This window comes from Nesoenas mayeri (assembly GCF_963082525.1).
Source record: "Nesoenas mayeri genome assembly, chromosome: 1".
Lineage (NCBI taxonomy): Eukaryota > Metazoa > Chordata > Aves > Columbiformes > Columbidae > Nesoenas > Nesoenas mayeri.
Window position 1 is genome coordinate 144602465 of NC_137541.1, and position 18932 is coordinate 144621396.

General features: G+C 37.2%; 1 protein-coding gene across 1 annotated transcript in view; it reads right to left on the minus strand.

Annotated features, from left to right (window-relative positions):
• Positions 1 to 18932, minus strand: part of CBLB (Cbl proto-oncogene B) — a gene marked incomplete at both ends in the record, with an annotated part of 134396 nt that overhangs the window by 55859 nt on the left and 59605 nt on the right. The window contains one exon of the mRNA XM_080358488.1: positions 8067 to 8213. Within this exon, the coding sequence (XP_080214614.1) occupies positions 8067 to 8213 (147 nt within the window). The remainder of the gene's footprint in view (positions 1 to 8066; positions 8214 to 18932) is intronic.

Below are 18932 nucleotides of genomic sequence, written 5' to 3' on the forward strand. Positions count from 1 at the left end.
ATTCTGTGATTACAAAAACATCTGACTAGATTACATGTACATACTGTTATTGTGCCACATTCTTATTTTATTATGACCTCCAATTGATTCAAAATCCTCAGAAAGGTAATTTTAGAAGTAAGCAAAAATATGAAGGAAGCTGAAACGCACAAATTCTGCAGCAGAAGAAAGTTATGGAGGACCTTTTACAAAGAAAACTTAATCTCTGTCTGCCAAACTTTTAGGAAACACTTCATCCATACAGTATCTTTGTACTGACTTTCCACATCATTAGAGCAGAAGCAAGCCCATATCAATTTAAGGAAAGAAAACACAAAATAAAACAAATGATCCTGAATATTTTTTTTTTCCTGAAGAGGCTTTCTGTGTACATCTTCTCTCTCTCTCCTAAATCAACAAAACTATCTATCTTGGCATTTACCTCAGGCTTATCTTCCTATTTAAGAGTTCTGTCAAAACCCTAAAATAAGCCACTTCTCCTCCAAGCCTCTCAAAATGACACTACTTCTACCCATTTCTTTTGCAACAGTAAAATTAGCAAGTGTACTCAAAGAACAATGATGAATTTAAAAATGTTCTGATCAAAGTATAAGCTTTTTAAAAATACCTTCAGATAGGATGGTATCTATGAACTATTATTGATACACAAAGGGAAGTGTCACTCTGTAGTCTCAGTGTTCTAAACACCACCCACACAACTTCCATATGCCTAAAGGAGAAGGATTAGAGTCCAGCACGTAATTTGCAAGCAACTTGGCACAGGAATTTAGGTCCTCCCTTCCCTCCTGCCCTGATCATGTGTACATGGGATTTTCTTAAACTCCCTGAATGTTGCTGCATTATTAAAAAGCAAGACATGAAAATAACCCTGAAGAGGAAGCAAATATTTCCTAAGCGTGCAGAGTACAGCACTTCAGCAAAACTTTGGAGATGCAGGTATTCTGGAATGTCAAGTGGCACTGCTCCCATTCGAACCAGAGCAGACCACAAGAATGTCTCGGAAGGTAAACATGTATCTGTGTAACTTACATTTTTGTCTGCAAGAGACTCTCTCAAATGTTGCCAGAAAGTGTAACATGAAAAGGGCACTACTGTATCCAGAGCAAACTCAAAAATATTCAAGTAAATGTTGACCCAGATAGAAACAACGTTCTTTGCAAGTCTACAGTGAGCAATGTGGATTTTAATCTATCATCACTGAACAAAGCATTTTCTTAAGACTGCTGCTTCAGTTTTAAGTGAGAGGCCACATGTTTTCATTGCTTCTGAACTGCAGAGCAAACAACTGACACACAGAAGGCTTGAGAAATTCCTTCCTAAGGGATAACAGGAATTCTGTCATATTGGGCCAATAAAATTGTCAAATAGTGACATCATGCAGAACAAATACAGATTAATCTAATAAGAAAAAAGAGAAGGTAAACCAGAGAAAATAAACCTCTGGAAATGGGAAAACATATCACCTAAAATATCCACTTCCAAAGCCACATAACTGGACATTGCTGAAAGTCAGCAAGTTAGTGTTACACTTCCTTAAGGGACACTGGAAGTCCACGTTTCCTGAAGTGTCCCCAAAGGGATGTGCTTGTCTGTGTATTTCCAACTTTTACTTCTAATCACAATCCAAAGCACATTCATTGCATGTCCTTTTATACTTAAAACACTGCCTCTCCTGCCTACCCACTGAGAATCTGTTCTCCTGCCTCACAATCTCGTGTGCAAACCATAACTTTCTTTTCTCTGTCCTTCGTACATGCAACTTTATTCTTAGCCATCCAAAAGAACTGTGAAGACCCTTGTCCTTTTCTGTTTTTTAATCATGTCTTGCAACTTTCCACTGACTAGCTCTTCTTCATATTATCGATCCTCTTGTTAAAACTTGTTTATCTTGCACTTCGATGAAAAACATCTAGCAAGATTTACAAGTCACTAGCTGCTGGGTAACAATACCTTCTGCCTCTAGCTCAAGTTTTTAAACAAGGGTACTAATAAGGGTATTTCCTGTGCTGCTCGTCAGCCGAGGGAGGAACCATCCTCCAAAAACCCCATTCCCTGTTTACTTCCATCTCTTTAAAAGTTTGTTGCCAAAACACTCATCTTGATGGTGATGAACCCTATGGCACTCAGATTGCTGCCTCTTCCTCTTTCACCTCTCTCTATCTTTTGGCTTCCCTTTACACTTCAGCTCATACTCAAATTTTAAGCCCTCTGGGCCAGGACCACCTCTTCAGTATGTATTTTTACAGTGTTCAGGTAATGGTGTGGCTCTTGGGCACTATCTGCAGCAAGAACAGGAAATCAAGTGATAAATTAAGGGGGCTCAACAAGGTGCCAAAATCTAGCTTATCTGAGGTCTCACTTTCTGACAGCTAAATGTTTTCGAGTTAAGTCGTGCAATGTGGTCTGCCCATTCTACTGCTTCTTCTCTGAACCTAAGCCAGAGAAGCTACATCTGTTCTATCCCAAGCCAAAAAGCACTGACCACAGCAGAACCACAACTGCTCAAAGTTTAGACTATCAATCTTAAATATTGTTTAACTGCTACTGAGAAATCAATAGCCACACTTTTTTTCCTAAATTCCAATAAAAAAATAAATACATTTCAGGCATCATCTAAAAAAAAAAAATTTTATATATATATATATATATATCTCAGAGCTTTAAAATAGTAACTTGTTTGACCCTAGCAGTGAAAGAAATTCTGTTTCTTCAGAAACTAAAATGTGTGGGACATCAACTTATCTGACAACAATAACAGAAATACTTTCAATTTTTTAAGGTTTCACAATGAAGAGTAAGCCCTTAAAAGTTAAAATAAAAGGCAGAACTATGGGGAACTGAAAACCTAAGAACACTGACATTTTGCTGCTGATTCATTCTGCAACACAAAGACAGCCACAAATCACAAATTTCAATAGTTACAAAGCCCTGCGTGACTTCACCGCAGCTTTCAAATTAGGAGGCTGGAAAGATCTGTTAGGTCATGTCGCCCACTCTCCTCCTCCATTCAGGATCACTCCCAGTGGTATTTTGCACATTTCTGCTCAAAACAGAAAACCAGTAAAAGTTGCAAGGTGCTATTAAAGTGAGCGAGGAACCAGGGGAAATTAATGTCAAGCACTAAACAGTGATAAAATGTGGATAATGAAGAAGCTATCAGATTATGTTTTGTATGTGTATTTACAACTCACTGGGGGTTACTAAAGTATATGTAAACAAATGTAACTGCTGATTACATGCCTTACAATTTCACAGTTCCACTTAACATTACTATTTATCTGTATTTAACTATCATTTGCTTCAGCACAACTATAATGGTAAACCATAGGTGAAGATTCACTCCACTAAAACCACTTGCTCCAGTAACAGTATACTAGTAATCAGTACAAATTCAGAAATCACATCTCAATTTCACCACTTTCATGCTTTTGACACTACCAAGGTCTTTCTTGGTGTAGATCTTAACCTAAAATCTTGACCTTACCATGGTGTATAGTTTGTGTCAATTTATTCCTCAGTTCTTCTTCAGACAGCTCCTCTATTTTCTTGAAGAGGCTTTCTTCCTCCTCGTAGCCTGTGATATACTAAAGAGCTCCATTCTCAGCCTATTCCGGTCATTCAGCCTTTGGAAAGGTGTCACTCGTCCCCGACATTTGTTTTCACAAAGCTAATCCAAAACTCTCTCTACCACCTCATCTACCCAACAAGGTTTTCTCAGTCAGCTTCCTCGACGAAGTCAATACTTCAAAACCACCCTGGGCCTTCTATGTGGACACCGCTGACGTCCTCACCCACCTCCTAATTTGGATACGCATTCTACGTTGTCCTTCCAGAGAAATCAGTCCTTCCGTTTCTTCCTTCATCATACTGCTATTGTCCACATTCTCCTTCCACCCAGATAAGCAACATCTCATTCTCTCCCATCCTGATTTATCAGTCCTCCCTGTAAATTCCTAAACCCCGCACTAGTCTCTCCAGACCCTTTCCAAATATCCTATCACTTCCAAGGCTTCCCCTTCTCTGAAACACGTGATACTGGAAAATCTCACAACTATAAAGGTTCTGACTATTTACCCCTTTTGTACTCTCTGCCTGTGTGAGGGCTGATGATTTCCATCACCAATGTATCTGCTGCTATCACAAGCACCACAGCATTCTGTCTCACCCAAGCTTCTCCAGCAACTACCATTATCTAGAAGTTTTGTAGAGGTGTATCAGAAATACAAAAGCTGAGGTGGTATTTGAAGGCCAAGAATATAGGAAGTTCTCAGCACATGGCTCTGAAGAAGCCATTCAAATAGTTTTTCAAGTTCTACATCTGTGTCTTCTACAGAAAATTCAAAAAGGAGCTAAATGTGTGATCATCAGACATTTGAAACAGTCTAGCCACTTATTTTGCTAATGCGTTTGAAGTCATGTGAACATACACCTAACCAGCTTTAAACACTAGAATAACAAATGCATCCTATGATACTGATTAATAACAGGATGAATAATGTAGTTGCAGCTGCACAATTTTGCAGCCACTGTTCAGACAGACGAATGTAACAAACCAGCAAAATTAGAAGTTCCCCATTTATTGAGGAAGAATAGTGAAAGAAATCAGACACAGGGTTTTTTAAGTTACAAACTGGACTCTCGGAAATTGTATCTTTTGGACTGAATACCTCAGCAAATTATATGGCTTTCTGTAAACAGAAGTGTAGGTCACGTTTTTAAAAACGAAAAGCCAAAGAGTGGACTTAAAAACATAAGTGGCTATTGACCTCCTTCTTGCTATTTAGAATACTTAAAAATAAAAAAATAAAAAAATGACAACATTTCAGAAAGAAATCAAGGGAGAAAATACATTACGGAAAAGCTTCCAATTCATTATGTTTAGGAACAGGAATATTATTTTAATGATAATATTATGCTGAAAAAAATCATAAATTGATCTAACAGTTCCAATTCTCTCCTTTCAACCAGACCAAACGATGCATCAGAATTATTTCTTGTGATATGGTTTACTCATTAAAAGCCAAGATCCAGCACAACTTCCTTTTTATTTATGCTCTATTCTTGAGCAGCATTACTTAGCAACCTCAAAGTAAGGGCTGCTTTTTGTAAATAAGTGAGGAGTACAGGCTTGCCCTATAAAACAGTGATGCAGCCAGGGAACCTGAGTTCCTCCCTGTCCTCCTTCATTTGCACTACATGCCCAAACAGAGTTTGAGGTTTCAGATAGTCCCAGGGGCCTATCTTGAGGTGGTCAGGTTACAAACAGATTTTATCAGTTGTTTGCAACACCCAAAATCTTTATGTAGGCTCTGCTTCTGGGGAAGTGATACTAGCATATTTGCAAACTAATTTCTCATAACAGGCCCATTGTAAAAGATGTGGCTTGCAGGCATACCTGCCACATATTTCTAAATGGATTAGAAAATAATTAATGTTTATAAAGCTTCAGGCATTTTGTTTAATGAAGAGATTAAATGTAATGCAAATAAAACTTTTTCTCATCTGTTTATTTGACATACATGCTGTTACATGTTTTACAGTTACTTAAGCACAATTAACTAAACCTGAGATAATGGCAAGGCTGCCAAGCACAGATCGACAGATCACGGCTTACAAGACAGGTAACTAAAACAGATTCAGCTTATTCGAAAAGAGCTGGAAACACTAATAACAATGGTTATTTACCTAGCCTGAAAGAAAGCACCTGACAAGCAGAACTCAAAAAACCTCCAGGCTGTACTAGATGACCAAGATTAGATATGTAATTACCTGAATGTCCTGAAACTGCCTTGATTCCTCGGCATTTTTCATGCATGGATGCCTAACAGAAAAACCTAAAGCAACCCTATCTAAGTGCACGGGGAGGGAAGGACTTCAGAGGGTTAATACTGAAAGTTCATATTTAAAGTTGTATTTTTTTAAGAAATTTAGATAAGCAGTAAAAAAAAAAAAAGTACAAACAAAACAAAACCAAAAAAATCCCACCAAATTTAACAAAGGTATGGTAATACCTGAATGGGGCCTTGAAAAGGGGCACTAGAAAGAAGCATTCCAGGGATTGAGCCAGGAAAAGACTTAAGTGTGAAGGGAGAGAAAGACAAGGGTAGAGCTGAGTTGTTCAGATGGACTGATGCAGTTGAAAAATTCTTCTTAGCAAAGTTGCTCTGATAAAAACTTATTATTATGTTACAGTATCCTACTGTCTGACACCTCAAGTACCTATCACTTGTGCCATCTCCCAAAGGAAAGTGGCAGGACCATTAGAAGGAAACTTGAAGGGAACACTTGAATCTCACACAGAAAGCACAAGTTAGTAGAGAAATATAAAGAGGTACGTGATAGTGAAGCTGATGAAACTAGTTAAAATGAAATGACAGAAAAAAAACAGTAGCTTGCAGAAGATGAGGTCTGTAAGTTGCAATGACAGAAATGCAATTTGCAATCAAGACAGTTCGTAAAGGTCATTCAAGGACAGAGCCCAATGGGAAAAGAGAAGGACCAGGAGGAGATTTCAATTCTGAGAGTTGCTCAGACAAGAGAGAAAGGGAAAAAGAGAAAACTCTGAACAGAGATCATCATGGTTAAGTCACATTTTTAGAGGTCCTGTTTTTCTGACTGACATGTTTTTTAAGAGCCTTATCTGATAGAGGGCTCCTACACATCATGTAAATGAATCCTTCAGATAACTTTATCTGAACTTTTGTGGGTACTTTAAAGATCATCTTCACATTGAAATGGGTAACACAAAACATGGTCAGATTCCTTTCCTCTAACAAAAGGAGGACTGATACAATAACTTGATCAGCCCATAACATTATCTATAGAGGACAGAAATTTGTTTGAAGACTGAAGTTATCAGATAACACTATAATAAAACCAAAATGCTGGAAGCTAGCAGTAGGTGTGTTTAGACTACCAAAAAAAGGTAATGAAACTGTTGAAAATTCACACAGAAAGAAACTAATTTGAGAAAGTGCCAACCTACTACACTGGCATTCTAAATAAAGAATTAAAGACTTACTTTAAAGAGCTCTTCTTGGTCAGTAAACATTTTTGCAGGAACTGTTCTGTGATTTGCTATGGCCTACACTGTGCAAGGTATCAGACCTTATGATCATAATGACTGCTCCATTATATTGTACAACATTCAAATCTCTTGCCTTCTCCCTCTTATGTCACTGTTACACTAATAAACCTTCGATGAGAAAGTGATCAAATTATGCATCTTTTATTCACCTGTATCTGTAATCATAAACAAAAGTGTTTGCCAGAAACAAACAAAAGAACCCCCATATGCACAACTGCCTATTTTTACATATTCAATATTGCATTTGCTATATGGATTTAGTCACATATCTGCAAGTCAGACTTAGTATTCGATAATGCGTAATAAAATGAATGCTAAGTTTCTCCCCAAATGGCTTTTGATTAAACCTTCTGACATATCTCCAGTTTTTCTCTCTCTTTCCATAATAGAACTTGAACAAAAGAGTAGTCCCCTGTGACTACGTTACAGGCAGCATAGTTGTAGAAAATCTGATTTGATAATAAGAGATAAAAACATTATTTCAAATACTTAAAGACCACTAAATATTGCAGTAGTTAGAAACTTAAAGATAGGATAAGGAAACATAGTCCATGAGACCATCATCACGTTGCTGATTCAGACTTCAGAGTTATCAATTGTATAATGCATATATATAATGTGAAAGGACAAGATTTGCCATGTACATTATGAAAACAATGTGCTATCTTGGCCCTGGAATGGAACTAACAAACTCCATGCAAGGTAGTCTAATTTGTGACTGAGTGTAAGTGTCCTGTACAGAACTATCCATACATTTTTACTCATCCTTCAAGTGAATTACAACATTGGAAACAACAAGAAAAAAATTGTTAATAATGAATTTAGCAATTTCAGCCAACTTAAAGACTTGGACAAGAAATGACCTTTAAAATGGCCACCCACATACTTAGAACCTTCATTTGCATTTTTGAAAATGTCATTCCTTTTTATGCTTACAACACTAAAAAAATAAAGGATTTTGCAAAGTGTTAGTACTTACTTATCTCCAAAGAATTTTCTCCAGAAATCTGCAGCATCAGCTTTGGTGATACGAAAGTTATCACCCTGGAATTGGCCATTTGGAAAAATAGCCTTGATTTCTGCTAGCATGTGGCTGAAGATGAGGGACAGCTTTGTTAGGTTTCTCCTGTAGATATAATAAAAAAAAAGATTTCTATCAGATCCTTAAAACTGAATAAATTGAATCAATATTTCAGTATTTTATATATCCTACATATTCGAGAAATAATCACTGTATGACACAAGAAAAACACTGAGCTTTCAACCGAAAACTCAAAGATAGATAAATCAGCAGTTGATGTTTCCATGCACTTCTGAGGACACATTTATCATAAGTCTTCATAAATATAAAATCATTTGTTAAGCAATGGAACAGATTTGAGTTCTCAACTGCATGTTTCAGATACCTTTCTCATCCCTGTAAAGATTAAGCTTTTTGTGTGTCCACTTCATCCAATCATTATAGAAGTAGGAATGTATAGAAATTAGACAGCTAATACATCAAAACAAACAAACAAAACAAACAAACAACAACAAAAACATAAAAAACCCAACAACAACAAAAACCCCACAAACAAACAAACAAACCCACAACCAACCACACTCACACGCCTCAAAATACAGTTTTAGATGTGACATCTAACCTATTTCCATCCAGGTTTCTAGAAATATAAACACAGCATGGGATTAGGATACTCTTTTTTTCCTATGACAATTCTATTTTTTTATTCTCCCCAGCTTTTCCTTACTGCATCTACTTCCTATTCTCTTTTTAAATGCCTTCTCTTTAGTTAAAGCTTGCTTTCAGTTTTCAGTGGCATGTTAGGAACAAAAATCAAACTGCTTTGCTATCACTTTAGTTCCATAAACTTTCCAGACTTATTATGTTATTGGCACAGAAATCCCATTTGTATAGTGCAAAGAACACAGAATCCTTAAATATAAATAATCCTTTTGTATAGAAAAATCTGTGAGAGATCATGGGGAGAGGAAAGAAAAGAATGGCAAAGCAATCTTTATGAATTTCCTTCTAGAGATTCCTTAGATGATCCTGGCAGTAAAAAATGAGCATTTTCCCACCTGATATATGAAATAGAGGCCACCCAGGAGATTGAGCGGTTTCTGATGAAGAATTGTATTCTTATTTACTTTAATAAAGTATCTGTATGAGTTAGAAGTGTCCTGTGTTAAGTCCATTCACCTTGCATGATTTCAGCTACTACTTCATAGTGCCTCAAACAATTTAATGGGAAACATAATAAAAATCTTTATCAATCATGTAATTTATAACTGCTTATGCACAGTATTTTAAATAAATTCTAACTTACTCCTAAGTCCCTAGCCACATGAAAATATTAAGATTCAACTGATAGCTTTTTACAAATGCACGCCAAATAACTTTCAGAATTTGAGTGCTCAAAATCTTTGGGGGAAAAAAAAAAAAAAGGTAGAACAAATGTAATGGGGTGTTCCTAAAAGAACATTCAACTTGGTACTGAAGAAGTAATTATTTCAACTAAATCTGTGGAAAAGTTATGATAGAGATTCCTGTGGAAGCTGTGTTACAGATTTTGCTCTAGGTTTTGCTACCGGGAAAACTATGCTAAAGATACTTATTTTGGAAACAAGTGATTTAAAACAAACAAACAAACAACCCCCTGATAAATACTCTCTCTCCCCTCAAGATTCAGAGTGGTTATAGGGCTTATTCTTTCAGAGTGCTTTAATTCCTTTACTATAATCAGATGTCTATAATTACGATGCCCAACTGTTCCTCATTTTCTGGATTTGTTCCTTGCTATTCCCCTTCCTGTTTCCTTTGTACTTTAATTACACACACGTGTCCTTTATTATTTTACTCCTCAGAAGTCAAGCCTGATGCAGAGAGCAAGCAACAGCTATTTTAATGTGGCTCCCTCAGCCTGCACTAAATGCAAGATTAAGCAAGAAGCCTTCCGTACTTTGGACAGATGGCAACATGACTCGGTGCAAGTTTGAACCGAGCTCTCCCTTGGCTGACGCACTATGTATCTGTGTACATTAGCAAGGTGCCCTGATGCAGGGCTGCTTGTCAGGCACGGATTTACCTAGCGAGCTATTACAAAACTTGTTGGATTCGCAAGGCTTGAGCCCTGTAGTGAACTGAAGGATGAAGTCACATACAGGTGACACCCAGGACACTTCCTTGTCCGGCGGGGAGCGCTTGTGTGCCTGTGTGCACACGTGTTGCCTGTCAGCTGTAGCTACACAGGATGTGACCAGAAAAAACACCTGGCAGGAGCTGAACAGCAAACGCACACTATAGACATGTATCCAAATGGTTGTATCTAAATCAAAGCCTGTCCCTTCCCCTCTTTTAACAGTACACCAGTCACTACGTGCATCAGTACATCCTTGTCTCATTATATGAGCTGGTTAAAACAAAGAGAATATTAATATTAACAAAGAGAATATTAAAAGAAAATTATTTATTTGTTCGTCTTTGGATAAACAAGAAAAAAATGTTTCAATATCAGATACTTCTTTTTATCTGACTGCAAAGCTGAAATTTGAAACCAATTAGAACCTTACCTGTGCCTGAACATGCATCACAGCATGTATGTGCAGCAGAAAATAGTAATAATTGATCACTTATATACAGAGTACCTGTGCTTTCTCCTTAATTTTGTTTCTTGCTGTACCTTGAAAGTCCTTCTTTGGAATCAAATAACCACGATAAATCAGGTCTTAACTTTTCACCTACATATTTTTTCTTTAAAATTGGAAAGCACATATTGCACCATTTTTACCTAGATATGCTTACGTGATACCAGATTTCAGAAACTTATTGAGACAGAGATACAAAGCTCAAAGATTTCAGGAATGGTTTTCAAGTATTACATAGGGGGCAGAGGTGATGCCACAGGGGTGGGCCATCAATCCTCTCTGTGCATTTCACTCTTCTGTCAGTGTCTATCTACCCTAGCATAGGCACTTTCCCTGCCTTGTGAAGGGCTTTCCCAGGGCATTCCAAGAAGCACATACTCCACTTTATCCACTTGGCAGTCTGTCTGGCTCTATTTTCTAAGATAAGATAACTCATTTTCCTACCCCCATATAAAGATGGAGGAACGCCAGAAATTTTCCATTTTATTTTCTATTCATATGCGCAAGACAAGGTATTAAAGTCCTATTTATTTGAAAAACAACTAAAACCATCAGCTTCACCATTTTGGTGAATAAGCCTAACAGAGGCCAAAGAACTGCTCAATCCGAGCCACCAATTTTGGGTCTCTTTCCCACCACGAGCCTGTACAGAAGCCAATCTGCATCTTGACCCTTACATGGGCTTCTCATCTGGTCACAGTGAAGACTGTTGTAGTGACAGCGGGACAATGTGAACACTGCCTTGTATTGGCAGCCTGATGGCACGGAAGAGCTGAGCAGATCCAAGCTCTAGACAGACCTTTGACTCACTAGATTCTAGGAGGTGAGAGACACCTTAAAGGATCATATTGGAGATACACCTTATAAAAATTGTATCCAAATTATAGAGAAACAATGGTTTTAATGCCTCAGCAACCAGCCTTCATGGTTTAAAACTATAATACACTTTCACTGGCAACCTGGAACACGTTTCCTCAGTCATGTTATGCCTGGTACAGAGCACAAAAATCTCCTTTATGTCTGTACAGAGACTATTTTTCATGCTGATGAGAAAAACGTTATCTTTCAGAAATCAAAATCAAACAACACTGCCTCTTTATACCAAACTGAACTCAGATGATCATTCTCCATAATATAATAGCTACTGTGGTAAGATTTAAAAATATTTTAACACTAGGCAATGCTATATCAACTCCATTTCATGTAATGCATAGCACAGGCCTCTTCCATCTTATTTGCAACATACTTAACACCCATTATTCGATGTTTTCCCTTTGATTCATGCTTAGCTTTTGCTAAATTTCTTTTGCTAACTCAAACTGATGCCATACAGTTCAAAACCATTTTAGAACTTTATTTCTGAAGTACTAGTTTTTCAGTCATACTTTATTATTTGCTGCCAGACATGCTTCGACACAAGAGATCTACTGAAGAACCAGCAACATTTGAAGCAATGCCACAACGCCCAAGTTATAAAAACTGAAAACTGTATTTTCATTTAGCATAATCTTGTAAAGGTCTATTGAATTAGTAAACATCTTTTAGTTAATCAGAAAAAAGATGCATTTTGTTAACTTAAAAATTCATCTATCTTTTGGAGTTACACTTCATCAGCAAGTAAAGCCTGAAAACAGGAATTGTGTGTTCACTTTTCAGTAAATGACTAAATTTTTAATCAATTTTCTCTTCAACTCTGGGGAGGGGGGTCAGGCTAGAGACTAGAGAAATGCAAAGATTTCATAACTAAAGGACTTTTCAAATACCTAGTCACATGCAATTTGAAAATAGGGCTTAATAGTGGAAATATTACAACATCTCAACCACAACCAGAGCAGTGGCAGCTCCAGTAGTACCCAGTCTAACATCTCCAGTAGTAGAAGGTCTGAAGTAGGCCTACCCTCCTGTATCTATTAAACAGGAAAGCAAAGCATGACTGGTATGCAATAACCTAGGTAAGTTTGGCCTCTGTCAAATTTATGATCACAGTATGAAAGGTGGTGTTACTTTTTGGAAGGCAATAAGGCCTGGTAAGTAGAGCCAGACAGGGAATTAGGCAGTGGCATCTCCTTTCTGCCACCGGTCTGGCTGATGCGGTGGGAGGCCACCTGTGTCCTGCGATTGCTGCCTGTGTGTGTGGATGAGCAGAGTAAAATACTTGGAGAGCTTCAAACAAATACACTTGGCAGAACCAGCATGTACATAAATATACAAAGCAAAGCAAACATCTGTGCCCCGATCCTTCATAATTACTGGATTTTGCAGATGATAACCAAGACAAAGTCATTTTAGCAATATGTACTTGTATCTCATGCAACGATTTGAAAATACATAAACCTGCTTACATACTGAGTACATCGCTTCTACTTATGCTTGAATATTACTGTCTCCCATGAAAACCAATTATTTTTATTTTAGAACAACGCATATTTCTAGAAAAAAAATAGTGTATATCTCTGCATTTCTGTCATTCTGAAAATGAGGTTATTGCTGAGTTTCCTTCTTCATTGCATCTAGTAAGTGTTTAATCTTTCTGCATCCACATATTTTGTTAAGCAACAACATGCTGTAATAAACAATACATCAACTTTCCAGGCTCGTAATATATAACTCAATCCCCTGGCCCAGCAAAAACAGTCTTTAGATCTAGAATAAAATCCATTTGTCAGCTAAGAATATTTTAGATAAATCTGACACAAAAGTGAACCAAACTATTATTAAACAACAGATAATTCCTCTACAATTCTTATTTAGAATAATTGTACAAAGACAGCCCTGTTACTTGGCAAAACTGCAAACCATCACTGCTTGTGAACCACAATAAAAGAAAGTTCGAAACACCTTCACGAGGTGAATTGTTGATTTTAAATTTTAAAAATTCACACTCCCCAAATACTAAAGCTTCAAAATCCAAAGCACCTGTACAGAGCTCATTTCACATCATCAGTTACACTCAAAACACATTTCTGATCCATATGTTCAAGTTGTAGTAAAACACAAGGATCCTACAAAATTCATGTTACTAATTCAAAGGGACAGAATCGCGTCTTGTGATGCAGGCAACGAAGAAGGAAGCAGAGACACATATACCAAGCTTTTCCACTCTGGTCCCTGATAGCTCAGCATTCCATTTAGTGGCCCAGGCTTCCATTCTGTTAAAAAAGCCCCTTCCTAATTATTTCCCATTTGTATTTTGCCACCATGAGGAAAATCATGGCTGTCCATAAAGTCCTCTCACAGATTACACTTCTGCCATTAACTACTGCAAGTGACACAGACAGGAATGTACTAAGTTCAGGAAGTCACAAAAAAACAAAGATGCTGAAGAAACATGAACTTCTGAGTATCTCCAGAAAGCACAGGAACATAACTAAAAATGACATATGCTGCTAGCAGTTCCGTCTTGTTAATTCAGTATACTCCTGACTCAGCTGACTCATTTATCCCCCCACTTCCTCTTCCAGAACTTCCCCTTTCACAGACAGTAAACAAAATAAACAAACCAATCACAAAAAAACACCCCCAAAAAACAAAAAAAAACCCACATCAAAACACCACCACAACACAAACACCAAAACAACTCAATGCTGCTGGTTTAGAAGACTACAGCCATCGAACACAGTCAGAAAGCCTTAACAATGCAGCTTCCCTTAACACTTCAGAGGAAGTAAAGGAAACCAAAGGTTCCTGTCAACATGCCTGCAAAGAAAAAAGAAAAGAACTGTCTACCATCATATTTGGCAATCAGCTCAACTCTACATCTGTGCAATAATTATTTTTAAAAGCTATTTGGGACAGAGTATTGTTCAGGGACTAAAGTATATGGGCCTACTCTTGGGATGAAATATTCCTGCGACTAAGAATAAGAGTGAGCATTATTTCCTACTTGTACTGCTGACTCATGGAAAGAACAGAGACAAATAACTTAATTTTGTTACGCTTTAGTATTCCCCATCTGCAAGTGAAGAAAAAAAATGACTGCCTTAAACATGGCGAGGTTCAGCCAATAATTAAATTCATCATATCCTAACATGAAAAACAAGTATAAAATGGTAAGAAACTACCTGCAGGCAACTACTATTTTTCCTTAAATCCTGAAGGAGTTCAACTAATCATGAGTGGGAAAGCAGGACCCTTCCTTGACTGTCTCTCCATCAGCCCCTTTGACTCACAGAAAGAGTGTTTCAGTCTATTGCAGCTCTGCTATTCATGATGGATACCAAAAGGAAAAAATGGCAGACCTCAGATATGATTTGGGCAAGAGTGCTTGGGAAAACAAACCAAGCTGATTACAACGTCACTTTGAATTTTCCTCCATCTTTTCCTTTGCTTAAAAATCATTTTACATTGATACACCAACTTCCACTAGCAGGCCGGTTCCTCTCCTTCTCATATTTTAAGGACCAGAAGAGTATCAAAATTGAAGAAGGCAGAGATTGAAGAAATAAAAATTTCATTCTACCTTTCAAAACTGCTTATCAGTTGTCATTGCTATAGCAGGTATTTCTGTGAACATAATATACAATAGCTTAGTAAAGAAAATGGAATATAAATACAAAGAAAGGAAGATGGCCAGTGTTTCTTCCAAATCTAAGACTCTACACACTGATGAGTCTGTTTACTCACTACTCTCTCTGGTCTGCCATTTATGAACTCACGTGCCATTGCGCCTACCAACATCTCTTAGGCAAAACTCTGTCCAAGAATCGTATTTGGTTTTTGCTTAACAAACACTCCATACAGCAGCAATTATGAATAGCTCTCATCAGCTGGACTTTACAGCCCACGTTTTGAAAATTTCACTAGTTCCAGTTCTGTCCAAAGGACAATTACGCAGCACAGGTTAGGTACTCCCAAAGCGATTTAATCTCTTTTCTCACTAGTACTCAGGTAGACAAGCTAACATATCCACGAAATGAACACAACAAGAGTGTTAGCAGGAACTACAGTAACAAAGGAAATATATTCTGCATAAAGCAGAATGCGAGTTCTCAAAAATGAAAGTAAGTGTGTTGTTGACAAGCTAAAGATCTAATAAATAGTTATTATCTCTATTTATTCATAAGGACGGGGTAACAAAAAAAAACCCTCTAGAGAATAGCATACACAGAAAGAAATTTGAATAAAACCAATCTGGATATTTACAAGTATAAATACTTTGTAAAGGACAGTCAGTCCTATGACATTATGAGTAGCAACATAAACTAGGAGCTAACTCATTTATTTTAGTACTGAAACTTTTAATTGAGTTACTATATCATCCTTACTAATCATATGATTTAACATATATCTGATAAGTATAGAGACAAAAAAAAAAAAAAAGAGATGGGCATTGGTTTGTTTAGTTTTATTTGTGACTTTTTAAGAGTCAGTTGCTGTTGCACTATGGTTCTACTCATCAGTATCAACATGTTATTTAGCACTGTTCTGCTTCTTCCATCCTCCTATAGATGTCTTTGTCTACCAAAATCCAATGTTATTAATTGAACATTGACTTAAGTGTAAAGACAGATATTCGCATCTATAAATTTAACTGAAGTTGTCAGGGAAATCCCCAGGAACAAGGGTAAATTCCACTTTTGAAAAGTTGAATTAAGTTACTGGATACATAAATACATAAAAATTTCCCAAAAAAACATGAGTGAATTGATATGGGAAAAAAAAAAGGAAAAAGTAATTAGCATGCTTTCACCATCTTCCAAAGCTTTCTTCAAGTAGAGGGGATATTCAAAAGAACACTCAGCCAAAATAAGCAGTTTGATGAAGGTAAATGTGTGGTTGGTATCATTTTTCAGTGCCCAATTAGGACAGTAAACTACTTCAATTTCATTGAGGAGGGAGGTCACTACTGTAATTCATACTATCCATGTACCAGAAGTATAACTGACAGCATCAACAGGTGTTAGCATTTCCGCATATAATCACCACCCTCATAATTCTTGTGAGGATTACTTGCTTCGGAGATTATCCATGCCGTGGTTAATGCACATCCATGCCAGACCAAGCAAAGTTGCATGCAAAAAGGGGCACTTATGTTGAGCAACACGAGCGACTCTGGAAGGGGAACAAGGCTGAATTTGGCACAAACCCTGCCAAGGCCAGGGATGGCACGAGGAGGTCTCGGTGTGACTGAATGCTTCACCTGCTTGACAGCAATCTAGCACAAGCAAAGGAAAGTGGTTTCGTTCTGCGTTGCACTTCATCGAGTTTGCTGTCATGCAGCACCAGGAAACTCAGTGGTTTTGAGGTGCTAATACCAACACAGCAAGTGTGCCTCACAGCACCCCGAGTACACCTCTCTGTATCCAGGTCTGTGTGTTCTCTGAGCAGGAAACAATTGATTACGCTTCACTTTTTGGGTTGCAGTGTGCTATTTTCTTACAAAGAAATAGTCCAGAACACGTACTGCAGGCTCGTTATTTTCGAATTTTCCATTCAGACTATTACCTCACCTTAAAAAAAAAAAATGCTGTTGATATGTTTTCTGAGTGAAATAAATTCAAAAGAGACTCCATAGAAATTATCATCCCTAGTGACAGGCAATATAAAGTACTTAATTTCAAATTCAAAAGCTGTAGAATTCTGCAACAGTGTAGTTTCTTGTGTAGAGAAATCTTTCTGATTGTAAACCAGTTACTCTAAAATTTTTCAGTCTTACTGCTCTCATCACAATGACTATGGAAAAAAATCTGCAACACAATCTAGGTATTTCTGAAAGCAAGACTGGTAATACATTTTGCTGACATTAAGAAGTTCCGGCAAACTAATATGCATATATGTATTTTTTCATATATATGCTTCTCAAGTACCTAAATTCGACTTCGATAGTTATCAGGAAATGGTCTTTGGATGATACATGCACCCCGGAATTCTCGTGAAAATTTACACAACTTTGGCCAAATGATGAAACTGAGGGCCCAAAACAAGATTCAAAATCATCAGCTCATATGTTTGACTAAACTACATATGAAACATTTGCAGACAACAACACAGCCTGAGCTAGCTCGCAGCTATGGGGAATAACAGTAATTGTTAAGTAGTGGGCTTTCAACACCAAGGAGAATAGGATAAGAAAATTCTTCTCCATTTCTCTCAGTGAAGAACACAATGAACTCTGAAAGGAAGACAAGCTGTTTGATTCAAGGGCAAAGATGACAGAAGCTAGAGAATGGAGACAGAAAAAGACACATGGCAACACCGAACTCAGTGAAACTTGAATTAAAAGGCATGATAATGCAAAGCAGCATAGGAAAGCCCAGGAGAAAATACTATCACTTTTAGAGAAGAATTTGAACAGCATGAAAAACAAAACAAAAAACATACACACAAAAAAACAAAACACCAAAACCAAAACCAAACTACTATAAGGAGATGCATTAAACAAACATATGTATTTTATGATTGCTTTCTAAGTGAATATCTAGCCTGCGCATTCAGGCCTACTCAGGCAACAGTTCCATAGAATAAGAAAACTTCATACTGTATTTAGAGTCTATCACAATGTACTAATCCAAAGAGGACCAACAGTGGTCACACATATATATTTTTTGTGAGTCATAAGAAGTGGAATAGTATTTTTACCAGTCAGATCTTCTGATACAGATAAGGGATCTGAACAGAAGTTTCAAAATAACTTAGCATTCACTTTCACGCATTAGGAGTGTAGAGAAGTATTGAAACTTTTGTATTTTTTTATATTATTTTAAAATGTGCAATAACCTGCAGAGGTGCTTATTAACCGCTGTGTCACAAATGATTTTCAGTAACTGCAAGTCAACAAGATTGCGAGACAAGCTGTTCCAACATTCTTAAGACATTGGTCAAAAGGGAGTTTTCCCAGCTCAGTCTCTTCTGAGTCTTGGTCAATGTGCTGAGCTGCACATTTTGCTCTAGAACTCAACTTTTTTTGTGGTCCTTGGATTTTACTTTTTGAGCCTCTTCTACATCATTACTTCTGTGTATTTGTTCTGTGGCAGTGGTAGAAGCCTCATATCAAAGCAGAGTTTATTGTTTTACAAAGACTAACCGTCTTCATCCCATGTCTCTTCCTGTTTAAAGTATCATCGTTAAATCAGTGGCGCAGCTCTCCAAGTCTACATCTTCCCAACTATATTTTTTCCACAGGCCTTCAAATACGCCAAAATAAGACTTTTTACCCTAAGCCCTGAAATAAGATTCCATGTAGGCAGCTACTCTCATTAAA